General features: G+C 43.1%; 1 protein-coding gene across 1 annotated transcript in view; it reads right to left on the reverse strand.

Moving 5' to 3' along the window:
• Nucleotides 1–23826, reverse strand: part of SORCS3 (sortilin related VPS10 domain containing receptor 3) — a 663735-nt gene that overhangs the window by 342425 nt on the left and 297484 nt on the right. Inside the window, exon 3 of the mRNA XM_003408955.3 lies at nt 15248–15347. Coding sequence (XP_003409003.3) covers nt 15248–15347 — 100 coding nt within the window. The remainder of the gene's footprint in view (nt 1–15247; nt 15348–23826) is intronic.

Here is a 23826-nt window from a genome sequence, read left to right on the forward strand (position 1 = left end):
AATTGCTCCTGCCTGAGATGCTCAGAAAAATACTGGTGAGGGTGGGGCAGGAGACAGGCAAGGCAGGGATGCTTAGCACATCCTCAATCTATGATACACAGCTCTCATGCCATCAATCTCCTGCTTAGGAGCTTATTCTGGCTTCCTAGTCCCTTCTGCACTGAGACCTAACTCTATCCCTGGGCTTTTGGAAGCCTGCACTATCTGGCCCCAGCCGACCTCTCTTCTAATTTGCAACTCCTCAGTCCAACACAACCATTTAAACCTCTACACCCTCATTCCCTAATCAGATTGTCCTTTCTCCTCCCTCCTTTTCCAAAACCCAAACATTCTTCCAAAGTCTGACTGATTTTTGCCTCTACCTTTCACCAGCTCTGACTGTACCATAGGAAGGCATTCTTCTTCAAGCTTGGTGCTATACTAACTGGTTTAGGCTGGGATTCATTGCCTCATTTTTAAAGACCTTCAAAGTGCAGGATTCCCATGATTTCCACTGGTCATCCAGGTCCAGTTCAGAGGCCCCCACCAGTGTTCATCACGTGCTGTTTTCTCTCATTGAGCCTGACTCCTTCATGCTGTACCTCAAAGCCCTTTCCTTTGGGTTTGGTCCTTGGTCTTTCTGTCCCTCTTACTGGCTTTGCTTTGGCCATTACTCTGTGGCCTTGGCTGGCATTCTCCCCTCAGTGGAAGCCCCCTCATAGGCTTTATTGAGCAACTATGGCAGCCCAGCAGGGTACCTAGGCTGAGACAGTAAAACAGGACCAGCACCACATGTACCCACACAGAAACGAGGCTTCCTTTTAATCCTTGCTTCATTCTAAACCAGAGTTTGCACAGAAGCAGAACAGGTTTTTTTTCCTTGTCTTAACCCACATTTTTTCATAATGCTCTTTGTTGAAAAATCTTCTGAATATATACTGATGCATATGTACACATACACACGTACACATACCTAAAGCCAATAAAAACCAAATTTAAAAAACTAGGTTAGGCAAACCTAAGTCCCCAAGAAATGCAGTAGGTGGCTAATTTTGATCATTCTTCTTAAATGCCCAGATCTTATTGCAAATCAAATCTTTATTTTAAAAATATGATATACTGAATGCAAATCTCAAAGGGTGCTTTGGAAAGAAGCCAGGCTATAGGTTTATATTCTTCCCATTTTCAAATAAAATGCAAAAGAAAAGAACTAGTAATCATTTTAATGAGCCTTTAAATAAATTCTTGGCTAGAGCATACTGCAGTAATTTATACAGGGAACCACATACATATATTTGCTGAGAAAGGGACTTTGTGACTAAAGAGTGGATTTCCAAGAATTACTCTAGATTCCTTTTCCTTTAAGTGATTAGCTTGAATTGAACCATACTTCATATCTACTCTATCACTGGGTCACACTACAAAGGCAGATGGAAACTTCTAAAGAAATGTCCTTTCTCTTATTGATCCACCTTTCCCCTGATTTCTCAGCCCCTGATGAAGTCTGAAGGAGCCCTGGTTGCACAGTATTTAAGCTCTTGGCTGCTAATCAAAAGGTCAGCAGTTCAAACCCACTTGCCGCTCTGCAGGAGAAATACGTGGTAGTTTGCTTCCGTAAATATTTACAGCCTTGGAAACCCTATGGGGGCAGTTCTACTCTGTTCTATATGGTCCGCTATGAGTCAGAACTGACTTCACGGCAATGGGTTTGGGTTTTGTTTTGTTTTTTGGATGAAGTCTGATACTTTCACTTTCTGGGGGTTGATTTTTTGCTTCTCTTTCTGGACATATTAGGAGAAAGGTATGCACCTGGAGTCACTCAACTACGTAGGCTTAGTCCAAGTGCTAGTCTTTTCCTTTTTTCACTCTATCTTTCATACATTTCCCCTCCAACACACCTCCTGAAGCACTGCTCTAGCCTCTTGGTAACTATTAATTTATGAGGTAAGAAAAACAAGGTGGCTGTGAATTAACAAGAGTGGGACCATTTCTCTCCATCAGCAATCAATTTCTTACAGGCAGTCAGTGGGTTTGGTTTTAAGAGACAGGGAAGAAGATTGGAAATAATCAAGTGGCAGCATGTCTCCTGGATGGGGCAGGACACGAGGCTCTTAAAAATCCCAAGTGGGAGCTGTGTCCTCCCACAGGAAGCTGGGAGAAGGCAGCCCCTATGGTCAGCACTGGAGCACAGCCAGGCAGCAGGGCTCTCAGGGAGCCTTGTACCTGCATGGCCTAGATTCCAGTCTGTGATCATGATGCCAGCTCCATCCGAGCAATAACAATCACCCTCCCCTTCTGTAGCTTATTTCTTCCAAAGCAACATTACATATCTCATTTTATCCTAATTATGTTCCTAAAGGAGTCCCTGGGTGGTACAAATAGCTAGCACATTTGGCTGCTAATCAAAAGGTTGGAGGTTCGAGTCCACTCAGAGGCACCTCAAAAGAAAGGTCTGATAAATCTATTTCCAAAGGAATCAGCCACTGAAAACTCTACGGAGCACAGTTCTACTCTAACACACATGGGATCACCACGACATGAGTCGCAGTCTACTGGACAGCAACTGTATAGTGTGCTTCTAAAAGAAGGGAATAAGCAAATTATATTTTATCCCCATTTTATAGATTAAGAAGCTGAGGCTCAGAAAATATAAATGAATTTCCTAATGTCTCACAGCAAGTTAAGAGAAAGGCCTAAACTAGAACCCTGACTCCCTTCCCAGATAGCTCTTCCCAGATGACCCATCCATGTGCACACTGCTCAGCCACTCTATGCTTCGATATGCAACAGGCAGTTTGCATTCCAGGCCCTTGGTTTCCCACCCAAGTTCCTTTGAAATGAAATTCCAGCTCCAACATCTTTGGTTTTTGAGACCAGAGAACTGAGAAGCTACTGATGTGTATGTGAATCCTAGGGCCACCACAAACATTCAGAGGGACAGGTAGGGAGCACCATTTTCCCACTGCTCCTTACTTGCACTCAGCACATTGTACCCAGTCAGGGTCTCCATCAGACCTGTGGGCTCCTGCTGGTAACAGTCTTATGGATCCAGGAAATAGGCAGCACAGAACACCAGACTAAGTCAGAGACCCTATTCTACCCCAGCTCTGTGGGCATCTGTGCAAATGACATCATGGCCTAGGGCAAGTCCCAGAGTGGCCTCCTTTGGAATGTGAGGGCCTGTACAGTCTCTGGGGCCCTTCAGCCCTAACATGTGGTGTGACTCAGAATTAAAAATGAGTTTAAGTGAGTTATGAGCTCAGGAGACCAATATAAGTGACCATCAGCAACCAAATAGGTACAGCTCATCGATCTCTTCATATTGAATTTCCATCTTCTGGAAATGGACATGCTTATAGTACCAACCTCTAGGGTTGTTGGCAAAGTAGTACATGAGTTGATTCATGAAAAGCATTTAGAGAAGTTGTTGGCACATAGTAAACTCAAAAAGGGCTAGCTTATCGTCATCATCATTGTCATTATTATCATAGATGCTTGTTACCTTTGGAAACAAAAAACAGGTATTAGGGCTAAAAGGGGCTTCTCTTTCTTGCTCTTTTAAAGATAGCTCATTATGTGCATTTTCCAAAGACAGAATGTAGGGCCCACAGAGGTGAGATGCCTAGTTGAAGCTTCCCTAAGTTGGTGGCCATGAGGGAGGGAGTATGGGGCTGCAGACGTGGCCCCTGCCTGTTATTACGATACTTGGGGTCCTCTATCCTGGTTGCCAGAACAGGTCCAGGCAATGTCTCTGGCTCCTGTGTTTGTAGCAGGAGGTTGCGTATGTCTGGATGAGTGAGGGCTGAGACTCATGTGAATGAAGTCACATCAGTTCATACTGACAGAACCGCTCAAATGTGCCAAAGAAGATGCTACTGCTCTGAGTTCCACCAACAGAACCAGTGGATTACGGGCAACCACATACCTGCTAATTTTATAAACTGTATCTTCAGAAAGGCTGGCCTGGATGAGAGTGCTAACTGGCCAACGTGTGGCCACAGAACTGAGAGATATGAAAGTACATCTTCCAGGGATTAACCAATCAGCTACCCTCTGAGTCTCACAGTCCACAGATCCTCACATATTGCCATGCAGCCCACTGTCCAAATGGTGCCTATCCAGGCCATCTGAGCTCGAAGGAACTTCAAAAATTATAGGACCTAAACTTGCCATTATATAAATGGGGAAGCTGAGGCTCCAAGAAGGGATTGGCTTACTCAAGGACACAATTATTTAGGGAAAGAACCATCACCCAAAATCAGATATCTGCCTCGTACTCTAGTGGCCTTAGCCTTCGATGGCACAAAAGGTCTCTTTATACTGCCAGACCTATCACATGATCCTTCTGAGTCAGAAAGAGAACTCTTTACAAGCTGTGCTGGATTTAAATTTATCTCATAGAACATAAAGGTATCACTGCGTGCTCCCGGCAAGACAGTCTACTAAATGTTATCCTGGACTCCAAAAGACCACTTCTCAATACCAACTTTTCATCTGTAGACTTATTAACCATTCAGGATGTGGCCCAGGATGCCGACTGGGTAGGAGACATCGAAAGTACATCTGGGACAGGATGCCAGCCCCTACATTCTAAATGCTACACATCCTAGCCTATTTAAACATTTCAAAATATAAGTATTCCACATAAAAATCTTTATTTTCAGCTTCTCTTAAGAAAATCAGCACGTCTGGCCCTCAATTTCACATGACAACAGCTATTCAGAGCTGAATGACATAAGTCCCTTCACATAGGGGCCACCAGTGTCCCCACCTGGCCACGTCACTTATTGTCATTATCTGCCTGGTCCCTGCATCACTTGAGTTTGAGACTCCAGGTCTATATACATGCAATTATTTTCTCATGTGCTTCTTATCTGTCCACATAGACCACATATTTCTGAAAGTAGAACCCCTCCTCCAAAATACTTTGTTCAGAGATGGACATTTAGCAGATTGCTTAATAGCCTAAAGTTATTTTTCCAACATCACCTTTTTCTTTGCTTTTATGTAAGAGATTTTAATTTCTGTGAATTGAAAGTGTACGACCCTAGAGCTTACTTTTCATGACCCTCCAACAATCTTGGGTGGCACAGGTCAGGGAAAGCAGGAGTCTAATACTTTATATTCCTTTGATCTGTTTTGAGGTTTTCCAGGGTGTTAAAGAGAACTCAGGGTTATGGTACTGCATCAAATGAATACCAGCTGTGGCAGCTATGGTTAGCAGCTGTGGCACTTAACCACTATGCCACAGGGTTTCCATCAAAAGAATGGCACAGGTAACACACACACACACACACACACCCGTAACACACACACACACACACCCATGCTTCTTTAACAGCTTGCCAGAGGCAGCTTGCTCATCAGAGAAATCTGACTGGTAATTCCCACTGTATTTCTGCAGGGGACCCTGGAAGTAATTATCCTTCTCACTGGCAAATCAATGAGGAATGGAGGATCTCGCACTTTCCCCTTCCTCCAAGAAACTGCTAATCTTCTAACACTGATAAGCAGAAAACCTAGGCAACAGGGCTGCAATTAAAAAAAAAGATGACTCCAACTTACCTGGTCTTGTACCTGTGGCAGGGGCAGCCAACCTGCAATAGGATCAGAGGAAATGCCAAGGCCGGCGTTGTCAGAAAGAGGTGGATTAGATGCTGGATCTCCTATTGTTAGCTATTTTACAGAAAGCAAGTGGCTCATCTTCCTGAGCCTCAGTTTCTTCGCCGATCAAATGAGGATAAAACTACCAGGCTCAGGAGATTGATAGTGAAACTTAAGAATGGAGTATAGTTATGAGCTTAGCCCAGTGCCTGGAACTTATTAGGAGTGCTATAAAAAAGAAGCTACTATTCTATTCTGAATAATAGCCTCTGGTGGTTAAGATTGTGTGTCAACTTGGCTGGGCCATGATTCTCAGTGTTCATACGTGATCACCCCCATGAATCTGCTGTGAGTAGCCAATCAGTTGAAAGTGAGTTTCCTTGGGCATTGTGGCCTGCATCTGAATATAAGTGGACGTTCTGGCTTGTTCTGGATCCTGCAGCTGCCTCCTGTTCACCTGACTTCCCTTTCTCGGGACTTGAGCCAGCAGCTTATCTGTCAATCTTAGGATTCATCAATCTTCACAGCCTGTGAGCAAGAGCCCTGTTCTCCGACCTGCCGATCTTGGGTTTGCCAGTCCCTGCAGCTATGTGAATCAGGAGCCTTGCGGTCTTGCCTGCCGATCTTGGGGTTTGTAGATCTTCACAGACTGTGAACAAGAGCCCTGTTCTCTGACCTGCCAATCTTGGGTTCACCAGCCCCTGCAGCTATGTGAGTCAGGAGACACCTCTATCCTGATCCACAGACTTGGGACATTCCAGCCTTTAAAATCACGTGAGCTATTTCCTTGATATAAATCTCTCTATATATATTTATACACTTTACAGGTTTTGCTTGTCCAGAGAACCCAGCCTAAGACATAGCCAGACTTCAAAGTCACCCTCACTCCCCACACACACATTCACGCACGTATTCACACACATATTCACACACACACACACATATACATACACACACAGCCACACACCCCTCTATCTTGCAGCAATTTGGTCATATTCCCTGGCAGTTAGATCTGCAGCTGCCTTCTGCCGTTTCCACCAGACTTCTCCAAATCTACAGGTGGCAATACTTTTTAAGCCACAGCTATTAGGCCATAACATGTCTGTATTTCCCATGTGTTCAAGGATTTGTTCAGAAATAGACTCACTTCTGCGAGCTGAGCGCCTGTTTTGGTGAGGTATAAAGCCTTCAGGCTCTGTGTCTGAAGCAGACCTGACCTCAGCACATGCCATTCTGCATGGGTCTGAAGAAAGATTCGACTGACAGTAATAGCCTGCAGTGCCCCAACTCCACGAGGCAAACCCATACCACACCTGCAGCCAGAGCTAAAACACTGCTCTGCATCTTAAGAGTGCCAAGTCCAGGCAACTCCCAGGCCATAAACTAATTGGCCAATGACTGGAGATGGGTAAACAGCCAGGGATGCAGATTTCACAACAAACATAGCTAGGGCAGGTCGAGGATACTAAAATAATGCTGATGCCACCATGCCATAGGACAATCTAGAACAACTTCCTCTGGAGCAGTTCTGAGAACTGCACATTAATACTCTCATTTAGACAAGGAATTATGATGCCCACTAGATAAATAAGTAATGCTCACAGTGTGTGGGAAAGGCAATACTTCTAAATCAAATCCCAGCTTCCTTCAGAAAGCCCAGTGTTGCCAGATGCATTCCCACTAATTTGTTCCCAAAATAAGCCACTTGTGAAGGCTGCTGAAGACCCATCATTTACAAGTAATACAGCCTTGAGGAAATTCACATAAAGTACATCTCCTTATCTTGTCTGCCTTCAAAAGTTGTGGGGAGAACTAGAGGTCATGTAGGCAAAGCTCCTAATAGACAGCACAGTAGATGCTCAATTAATGCTAACTAAAGTTATTACTCCACTATTCTTCAGTCAGTTTACCATACTGTGGCTGGTGGCCTGCATATTTCAAATACCAGCAGGGTCACCCATGTTGAACAAGTTTTATCGGAGCTTTTAGCCTAAGACTAAAAAGAAGGACCTGTGGATCTACTTCTAAAAAAAACTGGTCAGTGAAAACCTTATGAATAGCAGAACATTGTCTAATATAGTACAAGAAGATGAGCCCCTCAGGTCTGAAGGCACACAAAATACGACTTGAGAAGAGCTGCCTCCTCAAAACAGAATTGACCTGAATAACATGGATCGAGTCGAGCTTTCAGGATTTCCATTTGCTGATGTGGCACAACTGAAGAAGAAACAAGCAGCAAACATCCATTAATAATCAGAATGTGGAATGTATGAAGTATGAATCTAGGAAAATTGGAAGCTGTCAAAAATGAAATGGAATGCATAAAGATCAATACCCTAGGCATCAGTGAGCTGAAATGGATTGGTATTGGCCATTTTGAATAGAACAATCATACAGTCTACTATTCCAGGAATGACAAACTGAAGAGGAATGGTGTTGTGTTCATCCTCAAAAAGAACATTTCAAGATCTATCCTGATGTACAACAATGTCAGGGACAGGATACTGTCCATACGCCTACAAGGAAGACCAGTTAATACAAATATTATTCAAATTTACCCACCAACTACTAATGCCAAAGATGAAGAAATTGAAGATTTTTACCAACTTCTGCAGTCTGAACTTGATCAAACATGAAATTAGATACATTAATAATTACCAGTGATTGGAATGTCAAAGTTGGAAACAAAGAAGGATCAGCTGCTGGAAAATATGGCCTTGGTATTAGAAACCATGTTGGCAACCTCATGGTAGAATTTTGCAAGACCAACAACCTACTCATTGGACATAACTTTTTTCAATAACACAAACATATACCTGTGGACATCACCAGATTGGATACATAGGAATCTAGTTGACTACATGTATGGAAAGAAAAGATGGAGAAGCACAATATAATTAGTCAGACAAAGGCCTGAGGCCAGCTTTGGAACAGGTGATCAATTGTTCATATGCAAATTCAAGTTGAAGCTGAAGAAAATTAGAGCAAGTCCACAAGAGCCAAAGTATGATCTTGAATATATCCTACCTGAATGCAAAGTCTACCTCAAGAAAAAATGTGATGCACTGGACACTAATGACTAAAGATCAGACAAGCTGTGGGATGACATCAAGCACATCATACATCAAGAAAGCAAGGGTCATTAAAAAGACAGGAAAAAAGAAAAGGCAAAAATGGATGTCAGAAGAGACTCAGAAAATTGCTCTTGAATGTCGAGTAGGTAAAGCAAATGGAAGAAATGATGAAGTAAAAGAGCTGAACAGAAAATTCCAAACAGCAGCTCAAAAAGACAAAGTAAAGTATTATGATGAAATGTGCAAAGACTTAGAGTTAGAAAATAAAAAGAAAAGAACATGCACACCATTTCTCAAGCTGAAAGAACTGAAGAAAAAATTCAAGCCTCCAGTAGCGATACTGAAGGATTCTATGGGCAAAAAAACTGAAGAACGATGGAAGCATCCAAAGAAAATGAAAGAAATACACAGAGTTGCTGTACCAAAACAAATTGGTTGACATTCAACCATTCCAGGAGGTAGCATACAATCAAGAACTCATGGTACTGGAGGAAGAAGTCCAAGCTGCACTGAAGGCACTGGTGACAAACAAGGCTCCAGGAATTGATGGAATACTAACTGAGATGTTTCAACAAACAGATGCAATGCTGGAAGCACTCACTCGTGTATGCCAAGAAATTTGGAAGTCAGCTACCTGGCCAACTGACTGGAAGAGATCCATATTTGTGCCCATTCCAAAGAAAGGTCATCCAACCAAATGCAGAATTATCAAATAATATCATTAATATCACACGCAAGTAAAATTTTGCTGAACATAATTTAAAGGTGGTTGCAGCAGTACATTGACAGGGAACTGTCAGAAATTCAGGCCAGATCCAGCCGTGACTGTGGAAGAAGAGACATCATTGGTGATGTCAGATAGATCTTGGATGAAAGCAGAGAATACCAGAAAGATGTTTACCTGTTTTATTGGCTCTGCAAAGGCATCTGACTGTGTGGATCATAACAAATTCTGGATAACACTGCAAAGAATGAGAATTCCGGAACATAAATTATGCTCATACACAACCTGTACATAGACCAAGAGACAGTCAGTTGAACAGAACAAGGGGATACTCTGTGGTTTAAAATCAGGAAAGGTGAGCATCAGGGTTATATCCTTTCACCATACTTATTCAATCTGCATGCTGAGCAAATAATCCAAGAATCTGGACTATATGAAAAGAAGAACGGGGCATCAGGACTGGAAGCAGACTCATCAACAACCTGTAACATGCAGATGACACAACCTTGCTTGCTGAAAGTGAAGAGGACTTGAAGTACTTGCTGATGAAAATCAGAGACTACAGACTTCAGAATGGATTACACCTCAACTTAAAAAAAAAAAAAAAACCTCACAACTGGATCAATGAGCAACATCATGATACATGGAGAAAAGATCGAAGCTGTCAAGGATTTCTTTTCAATTGGATCTGCTGTCAAAACCCATGGAAGCAACAGTCAAGAGATCAAATGATGTATAACACTGGGCAAATCTGTTGCAAAAGATCTCTTTAAAGTGTTAAAAAGCAAAGATGTCACTTTGAGGACTAAGTTGGTCTGACCCAAGCCATGTAACTGTCAATCATCTCATATGCATGCAAAAGCTGGACAATGAATAAGGAAGACCGAAGAAGAATTGATGCCTTTGAATTACGGTGTTGGTGAAGAATACTGGATATACCATGGACCACCAGAAGAAGGAACATATCTACCTTGGAAAAAGTACCATCTGAAATGGATTCACACAGTAGCTGCAACAATAGATTGAAACATAGCAACAATTGTGAGGATGGCACAGGACTGGGCAGTGTTGCATTCTGCAGTCACTATGAGTTGGATTCCACTCAATGGCACCTAACAACAACAAAAACAAGGTTATTACTGAGGAGCCCTGGTGGCAGAGTAGTTAAAGTGCTTGGCTGCTAACCAACCAGTTGGTAATTCGAACCCGCCAGCTGCTCCATGGGAGAAAGATGTGGCATTCTGCTTCCATAAAGATTTACAGCCTTGGAAACCCTATGGGGTAGTTCTACTCTGTCCTGAAGTATATACTTCATTCTAACACTTTTACCTTCAACTGGAAGGAGCCCTGGTGGTACAATGGTTAAGTGCTTGGCTCCTAACTGAAATTTGGTGATTCAAACCCATTCAGAAACTCTGGGGGTGAAAACACCTGGTGACCTGCTCCTGTAAAGATCACAGCCTAGGAAACCTTATAGGGCACTTCTACTCTGTCACATAGAATCCCTATGATTCCTAATCGACTCAACGGCCCCTAACAAAAACAACCTTCAACTTAATGGCTTCTTAGCTATCTGCATTAGGAAATTTTAGGTTGTCAAAAACACATTAAAAATATCATCGATTAGCTTTGGGAGCAACTATATAAATACAAGCACAATTTACTGTTTTGCCAGGGGCAACAGATCTCATCTAATGTACTCATAGTCTCCAAGTAAAGCAGTAGCCATCTGTTAAATAAATAACTCATTAGGTGAAATGCAAGTGCTTCCACAAGATTAACTCAAAAATCTGCTGGAGACTACTGCCGTTAGCTGGTCAATTAACATGGGGAGCTACAAATAATCAGGAATCAAAGGAATCCTGCTTCACACAAACTAATATGAGAATCCAGATGTCCACAGGTTAAACTTCAAGGTATATTCAAGAAGCAAACCAAAAACAAAGATACAAAAAATTGCATTACAAGGTCATAATAACCCAGAGCACTAGACCAGTAAAGGAATATTTTCATTTATACTTAACTTTCATTTTGCCTAAAAGGGTGGAGGCTGGGGAATTCTAGTAAACTGAGTAATTGTGGCTAAGAGAAAGTTACCATGCAGAATATATATGAATGATCAACACTGAGAGGCTCAGAAAACAATCAAATACGCTTATCAATAAAATAAACAAAATCTAATTTTATCTTTCCTTGGATGATTCAGAAAGCACTTGAGGTTCACATTGGCTCCTTAAGAACATAAACTTCTATTGCTATTTTCACAAACATAAACCCATGGTATTAGCCTGTCATTTGTCTTTCTCCAATCTGAATGAAGAACATGTTTACCATTTTAACTTTCTGGCTGGCAGTGGCTTTTTGGAGGGAGATAATTGTACTTTGATGATGTCTCAGAGAAGACAGACACAATAGATGTCACAGATTGAACTGTAACCCCCAAAATATGTGTCAGCTTGGTTAGGCCATGATTCCCAGTATTATGTGGTTGTCCTCCATTTTGTGATTGTAATTTTATGTTAAAGAGGATTAGGGTGGGATTATAACAACCTTACTAAGGTCACATCCCTGATCCATGTTAAGGGAGTTTACCTGGAATGTGGCCTGTACCACCTTTCATCTTACAAGAGATAAAAGGAAAGGGCAGCAAGCAGAGAGTGGGGTCCTCGTACTACCAAGAAAGAAGCACCAGGAGCAGAGCGTGCCCTTTGGATCCAGGGTTCCTGGATGAAGAAACTCCTAGTCCAGGGGAAGACTGACAGGAAGGACCTTCCTCCAGAGCCGACAGAGAGAGAAAGCCTTTCCATGAAGCTGAAGCCCTGAATTTGGACTTCTAGCCTACCAGACTGTGAGAAAATAAATTTCTCTTTGTTAAAGCCATCCACTTGTGGTATTTCTGTTATAGTAGCACTAGATGACTAAGACAATAGGCCTAACTTTTGCTTATCATAAGATTTTGATTCCTGTGAGAAATTGCTCCAGAGAGATCAGGGCCTGAAAGTCACCACTGGGAAGGAGAAATGGAGGTGGCATTTCTATGCTGTGTTCTCCAAGCTCCAGCATTATGTTCCTTCCATCCCTCTGCATCTGTTCAAACCCATCATCAGTATCCCCTACTTCTAAGCTATGCTTTCCAATTGCCACTGAATCAATTCTGACTCATAGCGCCCTATTTGTGTCAGAGTAGAACTGTGCTCCACAGTGTTTTCAATGGCTGATTTTTTGGAAGGAGACTGCCTACTTTCTTCTAAGGTGCTTCTGGGTAGACTCAAACCACCAACCTTTCAACTAGCAAACAAGGATGTTAACCATTTGTGCCACCCAGGGACAAACCCACTAAAAAACCCACTGCCATCAAGTCAATTCCAACTCATAGCGACCCTATAGGACAGAGTAGAACTGCCCCATAGAGTTTCCAAGGAGCACCTGGTGGATTCAAACTGCCAACCTTTTGGTTAGCAGCCATAGAACTTAACCACTACGCCACCAGAGTTTCCACCCAGGGACAAGCTGTGCTAAAAAGGGCTAAAACAGTCAGGAGTGGAGAAACAAGAAAAAGACCAAAAAAGATACTTTATGATAGCTTCCATCAGGAAACACACATGACAGATGAATATCAAAATAGATGCAAACAGGTACATCCCTTCATATAGTACTTAGAAAAATCCTCACAAAAGCTGCTGATCTTAGCCTACATGATAATATGATTAATTCTGTTGTGGTCCAGAAGTAGGTCATAGATAAGTGCTGAAGGGTATCCTACATTGTCCCAAATCCCCAGTTCCTACTTCTTCCAAGTGCATATGCCCACTCTGATTCCATATGACCCCAAGTTACTGGGGTGGGATGGGAGACACACTGAACTGGGAGTCACAAGGCAATATGGCCAACTCTGCCACTGATGAGCTCAGTGACCTGGGTGGGACATTTATCCTCTCTGGGCTTTAGCTTTTTTCTCAATGAAGGGAGAGGGTAGAGGAAGAATTGAGATAAGTCTTATTACATACTATCATGGAGGAGGCTCCAAGCTTTAGTTCAGGGTCATCAAGCTTCAAACTTCCAAGTCAGGACTAAACTGTCAATCTTGAAACCCCAGGATCTGACTACAGAGGAGGAAAAGATGCAAAGGCTTATATGACGCAAAGAGGTCTGGTCTGAGAATCAAGAACTTTGGGTTCATCTTGGCTCCTTATTCTAACTGTGTCACTTTGGGTAAGTCACTCCTTTTTTGGCTTCAGTTTTCTCATCTGTTGGTATAGATGAGACTGTTGGTTTAGATGAAGGATTCTTAACTGAGAGCCCATGGACACCTTGAGGGTCCATGGATGGGTGTCAGGGTATTCACAAACCCTTCAACCTTGTTTTCAACATTTTGTGTGCATGGGCATGCTTCTAGAGAGGAGGTCTAGTGCTTTAGTCACATTTGCAAAAGATTTGCCATTCAAAAAGAATAAATAGCTGTTTGATAAATGAAATCTGCGATCCCTTCCAGTGCTAACATTCAGTAATTCAAATAACAATACAGGAAAATGTAAAAATGACAATCATTTGGGACAAAGTAGGGAGTGAGTACTCAGTTAAAGCCAGGTACAGGTGCCTAAAGAGCCTTCTGACTATCAGGGCTCTGGCACCTGGCTTGTGAACAGTCTCCGGGTCAGGGAACTCTTGAAGCCTCTTGGATCTTCTGGCCATCAGTCACCAATGTTGAACTGGGAGCCACTAATTTCACTTCCTCCCTTTGCTAGGATATTCAAGGGAACTGCAGGTAGAGTGAGAAGGCAGGGGCCAGTGATATTATTACTCTAAGCTACTCCCCTAAGCAGGGATACTCCTTCTAAGCCATAGTTTGGACTCCACCAAGTTGAAATCAAAGATTAAGGACATCTGCACAATGGGTTGAAGCCTACCCCTTGAGCTTACCTCTCTCTGAAGGAAGGGTTTGCAAAACCAAAGGAGAATGCCAATCAGACTGCAAGAGGAGAGTTTGAGTGTGCCATTTTCAGACTTCTCGAAACATTTAAAACGGCCTTTTAACCCATAGTATGTTGATCTGAACCAAGCCTGCCTAAGTTTCTAAACACCAGTGCCTTCCTAACTGGGGAAAGATTACATCTCCCCAAAGCCAATACACTATACAGTATTTGTTTCCAGACAGTTCCTTGGTCCATGGAATCCAGGCCCCCCACTCCCAATAGGTCTACAGACCAAAATCTAACCTTCTATCATTTCACTCATGTCCTGAGTGTTAAGACAAGAAGAAAGACAGAGCAGCAGAGAGGCTAGAGGGGCCAGTGGGGCCAGGGTCTGCCCTCGTGTTCCTCCTAAGTATCTGGGGATTAAGCTGGAGAGTCCAGGAGCTACCTATCCTTCCTCTGGCAGAAACAGATTCCATGAGAATAACGGGTTCTCCAAACACAGACCAGAAAGAGGAAGGCAGTAGAGAGTGTCAACTCTGGAGGCAAGTCAACCCACGTTCAAATCCCAGATCTGTTACTTCAGGCTAGAAAGTTAATCTCTCTGAGCCTCAGTTTATTCATCTGTAAAATGGGGATGATAATATTTCCTACCCCATAGATTCATTGTGAGGATAAATGGGAGAAGGCATACAAAGCATTTAGCACAGTCACCTGCACAGAGGAAGCCCCTATATAGTTAGAAAGTTTTACTGCTGCTGCTGCTGTAATTATTACTATTACTACTATCAAGGCTGTTTTTAACATTACAGATAGTGTCTGTGAAGTTCCTGGCATATAAAACAGGCACTGTATAAGTGATCGCATGGCTATTGTTTTTTCTTAACTCCTGGCCCCAGGCAGCCCTCCCTCCCCTACTGGGAGCACTCAGGATTCACTGACCCTCGTCTTACCTTCCTTTTGTTGGTGGGATTGACATAGAGGTAACTGAGGACTGTCTTCAAACCCACTTTGTCATTCAGCTTTTCATAGGTGGTGCCATAATCCGTTGACCTGAAAGCAAGAGAGAGAAAAAGAAAGGGAGAGACTGTTTTACCAAACGGGGGATTGTGTTTAAAGGGGAGCCATGCTCTCCCCCAGCCTGCACCTTTGTTCCCAAATCACATGAGTGTTTAAAAGTGTTCTTCAGAGATAAAAAGCCCCGTTAATTTTAGACGAGCAATTAGACTAATGCGTCTGCTTACTACCTGAGCTAGCGCCCCTTTGCTCCCAGCCTTTCTCGGAGACCTACTTTTCTGCCCTTTGTGAAGCTGAGCGATGAAAGGAGCTGCTGGAGACAGCCTGCCTCCCACGGGGCTCATGCCCTCTGGTTCTCTTCATGGCTCTATGGAGGGGCACGGGTTCCCTCCAGCAGGCCCTCTATACTGGAACTGTGTGTGGAGACCACAGAGGCAGAGGCCAGTTTTCCAAGATCATGGGGGTGCAACCAACTTCATGCCCTCTCCACTACGCCTGAAGCAAGGGACCCTCAGAGTGGCGGGAAATGCTGCTACTACCCAAGAATCTGTGGGGCCCAATGGCCAAATGAGGTCACACCAGGCAGAAAGACTGATGCTTTACATGAGGACAACTGTGTGTCTACGGTGAAAGGCCACTGCCACTGAACTGCTCCCAATATTCCATCGTTCCACTTATCTTAGTGTTTATCTGCTCCTCCTTTGGGCCTAATTTTCATAGGTCTGACCTATGCCCAGAGTCCCTGGGGGGTGCAAACAGTTAACACACTTGGGTGCTAACCAAAAGGTTGGAGGTCCAAGTCCACCCAGAGACACCTCAAAAGAAGGCCTGGTGATCTACGTCTCAAAAATCAGCCACTGAAAGCCTTACAGACCGCAAGTCTACTCTGACACACCGTGAGTCAGAATCAACTCCACAGCAATTGTTTGTTTGTTTTTTAATGTTATACCCAAACCATAAGGGCTTAGAGAACTAACGCAGGCCAACCATTGGTTCATTTCTCTCCATCTCAGCATCGCCTTACCCTGCCATGGTGGAGGAGGAACAGGGTGCCAAACAGTGTGATTCAAGTAGCCAACCTCCCTGCCACACTGTACACCTAATGCCCCCACGCTGTCCCTGACAAACCTCCCTCCCTTTTCAGACCACGAATAACATCAGGTTCTCAGTCCCTATATTTTGACATGACCCTCCTTAGCTGAACTCAAGAGACTTCTCCCACTTAGCCTTAAAAGGAAACAGAGGTCAACTTACTTTCTCTGTGATCAACTGGCCTCAGCTTCCTTGCATTCAGCCTCCAAACTCAGTTCAGTTCCCAACTCTGGCTCTGTATCTTCCCTTGTCGTTGGCATCATCATGCCCTAGTAACCACCTGCCCCTGCCTTTACTTTGAGCCCTTACCTAAGTTCTAACTCAAACCTGCTCCTGCCCTGGCCCAAAGCTTAGCTTTGCAAGCCTAGGAGCAAAACTGTGTGTTAACTTTAAGAGTTATCCCCACTACCCATCTTTAACTAGAAAATACCTCTTCCCCAAGTCCGGCTTAAATCCCTCCCTCCCCTCCTCTGATCAGCCTTCACCAGCCCTCCTCCCTCCCACCACTCACCTCTCCTCTGCACCAGAGCAAATGCCTCCTTCATTATGCACCCAAGACACACTATCCATGCTTCTTTTCTAACCCTTCTGATACTGTCATGATTAATTTCTTGATGTTCTATCTCCCCAACCACAATGTAAGCTCCTCAAGGACAAGGAGCTTCAGAAGCCACTGAAGTGAGAGGAAAGAACATGAAATTTGGGCAAGCAAGATCTGTTTGATTCCTAGATCTGTAGCTCCCAGTGACATGACTATGTGCAAGTCATTTAACCTCTTTCTTATCTGAAAAACGGAAATCATTTAATCTCACAAGGCATTTGTGAGGATGCAAAAATATAACACATAACCTAAAAGGAGATCAGGTACACTGAAACATAAAAAATAAATAAATAAATAAAACAACTAAAAGGTGTTCACTACTTGCCCTTCCCCTCCCTACTCCCCCCCCCAACCCCGCCCCGTGCAAAGCAGGGTCTTGCACATAACCACCTGTTCACAGGCTATGAAGATCAATGAATCCCAAGACTGGCAGGCAAGACCACAGGTAAGCTGCTAGCTCAATTCCCAAGAACCTGAGGCCAGATGAACAGGAGCCAGCTACAGGATTCAGAACTGGCAAAAGCCAGAACGTCTGCTTATATTCAGATGCAGGCCACACGCCCAAGGAAACTCCTTTCAACTGATTGGCTACTCACTGCAGATCCCATCGTGGGGGTGATCACATATCAAATCTCAACAGCAAAATGGTTACATTACACAACTGCCAAAATACTGAGACTCATGGCCCAGCCAAGTTGACAATCTTAACTGTCACATCTCCTAAGCTTAGTCTTGTAAAATCTGGCTTCAACTCCCTTACTGGACCTGTTTTGAGCCACTTCCTTCCCTGCTCCTCTCTCTCCAACCACACTAAACTTTCCTGAACATGTCCAGCCTTTTCACTGCCCTACACATCTGCACAAATCATTCCTTTTGCCTCAACACTCCAGCCCCTGTTTCCTCTACTTAGTAAGCTTCTCTCCAACTCCAATATCACTCTCCTTCCAACTTTCCCAGGAGGAAATTAATCATAATTTCCTTTGTGTTCTATAGCACTTTATATTTTAGCATTTATCCCATTGTTTTAGCCATACAATTTATCCTGGGACTGCTTCCTTGACTGTAACTCTTTAAGGGCAAGAACCATTTCTTGTAACAGCCCTAATGTCTTGCACAAAGCAAGTGCTGAATATATTGATCTTTGTATTGTTTAGCTTTATCTTTATCTGTGCAAATGAATGAATAAATGAGCTTGTTCAGACCTACTCACAAGTTCTTGACCAACTGCTAACCTCTAGTGGCAACTGAATACCAGCTATACCTAGAAAACATACTTGACCCTTTGGATACTGGCAAAATTGGCACAGACCCCAGACTGGTAAGGTCTAGCAATGTATGGTGCCAGGGAAAGATGTACAGTTTACTCATCCAAGCATTAAGGTTTAAATGCCCAATCATCCTAGCCAGGGAAGGGTAGGAGATGGCCCTTGATCTCTTGAGGCTGTTAGCTGTATGCTTTTATTAATCCTAATAAAGCACATCACAGAATAAATGACATCTTGATTCTACACTCTTAAAGGCATTAAGGGAGCACAGTATGGGGAAAGAACACTGAACTGGGGAGTCTAGAAATCTAGACTCTAGAACTGACTCAGAAACATCTTCAGTGTGTTACCCTTGGCAAGTCACTTCTCTAAGCCCCTTCCATCATTAACACAAGAGGTTTAATTCAGATAATCATTAGGCCCCTTCTGGTCCTTAAGTTGTATTATCCCACCAACACAGTGTTAAGCCGTTTTCCAACTAGCAACTTTTCCTCATACTATATAGCAAGCATCTTACTCATAAGAGGTAAACTCTCAGGGCTCCCAGCACGATTGATGTCACAACAAACTTCCTTCTAGAATCAAAATAGCCCTCATCAAAGGCAGTGTGCTAAGCATCACGCGTAGTTGCTCTTTCTGCAAGCTCCACAACGGATCCACACTGATTTTGCCATTGTGCAAAAGTGGCTGCTGAGAGTAGGGACTTCCCAACAAAGGAGACTCTCCACATTTCAGCTTCCTCCATGCCTCTGGCAGTTTCTGGTCACTCAGGCTGGCAGAAACAAGCCACACTCACGGAAGACACTTCAAGGAGCCACTGAGCCTCCAAAACCAAAGGTGCCGTTGACTCTGTCCTTCCTCTCCAGGATGGATGCTGTGCACATGGTTGACCACAGCATTCAGGGGCCCACTTTTGCTTGAGGTGAGGGGAAGATGGCACAGAATTCTCAGCCCCATTGCCAGAGACAGCTGTCCCTGCAGCACTCACTTTTACAGGAAAGCAAGCGACATATCTCTACCTTGTGACTCCAGACATCTGCACGTGGGGTCACTTGAAGGAGGCAGTCTCTTCTCACCAATTTTAAAGCCAGCCTCCCAAATCTTGTTGCAAGGCTCATAAAACAGAAATTCTCAGAAAGCTGGAGCCATCATACACACACACACTGAGCACCATCCATGGGTCTGGCACTGTGCCTGTGACCCACTGAATTGCCCCCTGGTGCTTTGCGGCATTTTGAATTGCTCATTCCACACAGCTAACCTGTAAGGCAACAAGACAGCTGTGCACAGACCCAGGGCATCCCGCTTCTGGGCCTTGGCTCAGGCTACCCCAGCTCCCTGTGCGTGTGTCTGTGTGTATGTGTGTGTCTGTGTGTGTGTGTGTCTGTGTCTGTGTGTTTGCCTGTCTCCCATCTTCCTCTCATTCTATCTTGTTTATGAATTATTTCCAGCACTTTGGAAAGCAGAATAATATACCAATCATATTCCCGCTATTAGATTTAATACACGTTTGTGTTCATAAACAATATGTAACCTTTTTGAGTGTTTTTACATTTACATAAATGTTATCACACAGAATATATCTTCTGCAACATGTTTGCTTCACCCAAAATTCAGTTTCTGAGATTTACCCATATTGACTCACCCAGGCATAATTCATTCATTTTAACCACAGTATAACATTTTGGTCTATGAATAAAGCACTATTTATCTTTTCAACCACTGATAATTTTTTTATTTGCTATTATAAATAACACTGCAACGAGTAAGAAATTCTTCCACATGGCTCCTTGTGCATATATAAAGAAAATGTTGTCTGGTGAGATTATCTCGATATGGAATTACTAGGTCATAGCCCTGGTGGCACAACGATTAACCATTCAGCTGCTAACCAAAAGGTTGGTGGTTCAAATCCACCTGAAGGAGAAAGACCTGGTGATATACTTCTATAAAGACTACAGCCAAGAAAACCCTATGGGGCAGTTCTACTCTCACATGGGATCACTGAATCAAAATTAACTTGACAGCGCCCAACAACAACTCTATGTATCACTTCTACTTTGTTGGTTATTAGTAATATTTACTCCAAGAAGGTTGTAACTCCACAGAGCCTCCCCTAGTCTCCAGGTCTAGTAACTGGTAGAGCCTAGTTCCCAGGGCCTGAGTCCCTCACTCCTTGCCCTTCTGGTCCCAAATCAACGGCAGCGGGTCTGTTTATGTGTTAGGACTGCCCAATGAGTTTATGGTTTGGCAACTACCCAGACTGCTACTTTTTGATTTCAAACTCCAATACTAATGACATGGTAGAGACTTTTCCCACAATCCCAGACCATACCCTCCTCCACATTTATATCAAGGCTACACCTAGGAGCTCCCTATTTATCTTCTCAAAATGTATGTGTGCTTTTCCTCTTTTCAGCAGTTGCTAAATGCTTTTTAAAAAGTCACATATTAAACATCTTTTGAATCTCTGTAAGTGAAGAATATAGCTCTAAGCAGGAAGATTTAAAAACCAAAGCCAAGTCTGTTAATGTCCAGTTGATTCCAACTCATGGAGACCCCACGTGCTACAGAGTAGAACTACGCTCCACAGAGTTTTCTTGGCTGTAATCGTTACGGAGACAGATCACCAAGGCTTTCTTCCACAACAACACTGGGTAGGCTCAAATCAGTAGCCTTTGGTTAGCAGTCAAATTAGTGAACACTGAAAATGGCTAAATGTGTCAGTTCCTGTTAGAAAGATCTAGAAGTTAGAGAGTGTTTGAGAAGCTTGGCACAATTATACCATCATAATTTTGTGGTGGTTTCTGAAAACAGGTCCAGTGATACCCAGTTTAGTAAGTGGTATCATGGAATTTCAGAGATGGACATAGATCCAACTCAAAGATGATCATACCTGACTCATTTTATAAATGAGGAAATGTTTCTAAAGAGACCTCGGTTTGTTTTAACTTACTGTTTGCAAAGTGGTTTTACAGTTTAATTCACTTATTAACAGCCTGGGCATTAGCGACAGATACACCTGGGTTTGAGTCCTAACTCTCCACGCCACCAGCTGTATAATCTTAGGAAAGTCGCCTCACCTCTCAGGCTCTTCTATAAAATGGCGACTGTGTGAATTCAATTAGTTCTGTATATAAAGCACTTAACATGGTGCCCAGCACATTAAAAAGCCCATTGCCGTAGAGTCGATTCTGAGTCATGGCAACCCTATAGGACAACAGTAGAATTGCCCCATAGAGTGTCCAAGGAGCACCTGGTGGATTTGAACTACTGACCTTTTAGTACTCAAATAAATGTTAACTACTGCCTTAAAAAAAAAAAAAAGTAGTCAAGCACAAGCCATTGATGCCACCCAGGGACCTCAAATAAAAAGATGGGAGGAGTAGAACGACAAGATCAAGAGCCAGAAGAACTAGCTGTGTGAGCTCCTAACTTCTCTGTACCTCAGCTTATGTAGTAGGGGTATCGTTTTGAGGGTTCAGTGAATAGTAGTAAGATACCTAACTCAGCATTTGATCAAAGCCCTTGTTTCACAAATGCCCATGGCTAGCACTGATATGAATAATCCAGATTGCATTTTCTCAAGAACAATCCCTTTATTTTCATTTCCTTGATTTATACTCCTTACACTTAAATGGGGATGAGCCATATGAATACCCAATAAATCATTAGAGGATCTTTGGGGACTGTTTCCAATTTGCCACATGAAAGTACAACATGGCCCAGCTGCCTGGGTAATCAAAAGACTGAACCATGCTTCAAAGAGCCAGGCCTTGGAAAGTACCCATCAGCCATTTGCCCTGAGGACTTTCCACTGAGATGTACTAAGTAGGGTCAACAATCAAAGTCCATAGGATATTAGCTTCTTGGATGTGTGGTGAACCACAGCCCATTCCCAGGTCAGGGTCAGAATCTTCCATAACACAGCTCCAGACTAATGGCTGCCCAGAGAGGCTTCACGATAGAAGTGGGAAAACCATTGATAGTCCCTTCTGGTCTGTTCTATTCCTCATCTTAGAGACAATGCCCAAAGCCACATTAATCTGTGTCTTTGCAATGGCAGGAGCCCAGCGTGACCACAAACAATCAGCCAGATAACTAATTAAGACTTCAAGCCAAAAGCAAGTGATTTAAATAGCTTCATTCTCCAAGTGGGTATTAATTTGACCCTCCGCTTCAGGAAAACCATAGGCAGGCTGACCGAGCATTTCTCTGATGCCAACGATGAGGTTCCCAAAGCTCTCGGTGACCTCTTCTCACACCCTGACTTCTCAGTCTCACAAAGAGAGGCATAATGGTGCAGGATAGTTAATTCATCTCTATGTCCCCCTGCCCCAACCATTTGAATGAGAGCCATTGCTGGGTTCCAAACGCAGAAAATTGAGATTAAGTGACTCTGAAGACCAGAATCATGCAAAATTTGTAGTTTAGATTAGATAAAATGTAGACCCAACAGCAGCACCATCCCAGCATGTATCTCCTCTAGGAAAGACGATTGGGGTTTGAGGTTGGCCAAATATACAGAGTGTTGGTCTTCCTGGCAGAATAGGGATTCCACATCATTGAATCTCAGTTCAGACAATAGGGTTGTTGAATCTGAGGATTCAAAATGCCAAAGGATCCTAATGCTACCAGTCAGGAAGGCTGTTTGAGTCATACAGGTGAGAGATGCAAAGAACCCCTCCAAAGATAAGAAAGCTGATCTAGATCAACCCCAAGGAGTGACCTCCCAAGATTCACTGCAGCTTTCTTCATACAAACATAATAGAATGACAATCATTTGGGGATACAAAATGTGGCATGTTATGTATACACACACACCTATATACCCATAATATACAGCAGTATTGAAGAATAAGGTATTATCTCTAGGTACTGAAGACAGAAGAACTGATTCATTCCAACTGTGGTGTTGGTGAAGAATATTGAATATATTATAGACTGCCAGAAGAATGAACCAATCGGTCTTAGAAGGAATAGAACCAGAATGCTCCTTTGAAACAAGGACGGCAAGATTTCAGCTCACTTACTTTGGACACATCATCAGGAAAGACCAATTACTAGAAAATGATGTCATGTTTAGTAAAGTAGAGGGTCAGAGAAAACTAGGGAAACCCTTCATGAGATGGAAAGACACATTAGTTTGCAACAATCGTGAAGACAGAGCAGGGCTGGGCAATGTTTTGTTCTGTTATACATAAGGTCACCATGAGTCAGAGCCAACTTGATGGCAACTAACAACAACAACTAGGTATTGATCTGGAAACGTTTTCAAGACATATTACTAAATGAAAAAGGATAGCCGAGTACTAATACGTAAAACACGCGAACAGTATACCCAGACACAACAAGACAATGTATTTCCATCAGGTTCATGGATGTGAAGACAAACGCGCAAAAATTGTTGCAAGGAAAACACAAATAACTGATAATAAAAGCTACCTCTGGGGAGGGATCTAGAAAGGAGCAGGCTACAGGGACTTTAGTTTATTTGTAATGTTGTATTTTAGAGCAGCATTATCCATGTATCACTCATACAGTTAAAGATCATAGC

The sequence above is a fragment of the Loxodonta africana genome, chromosome 16 (assembly GCF_030014295.1).
Source record: "Loxodonta africana isolate mLoxAfr1 chromosome 16, mLoxAfr1.hap2, whole genome shotgun sequence".
Lineage (NCBI taxonomy): Eukaryota > Metazoa > Chordata > Mammalia > Proboscidea > Elephantidae > Loxodonta > Loxodonta africana.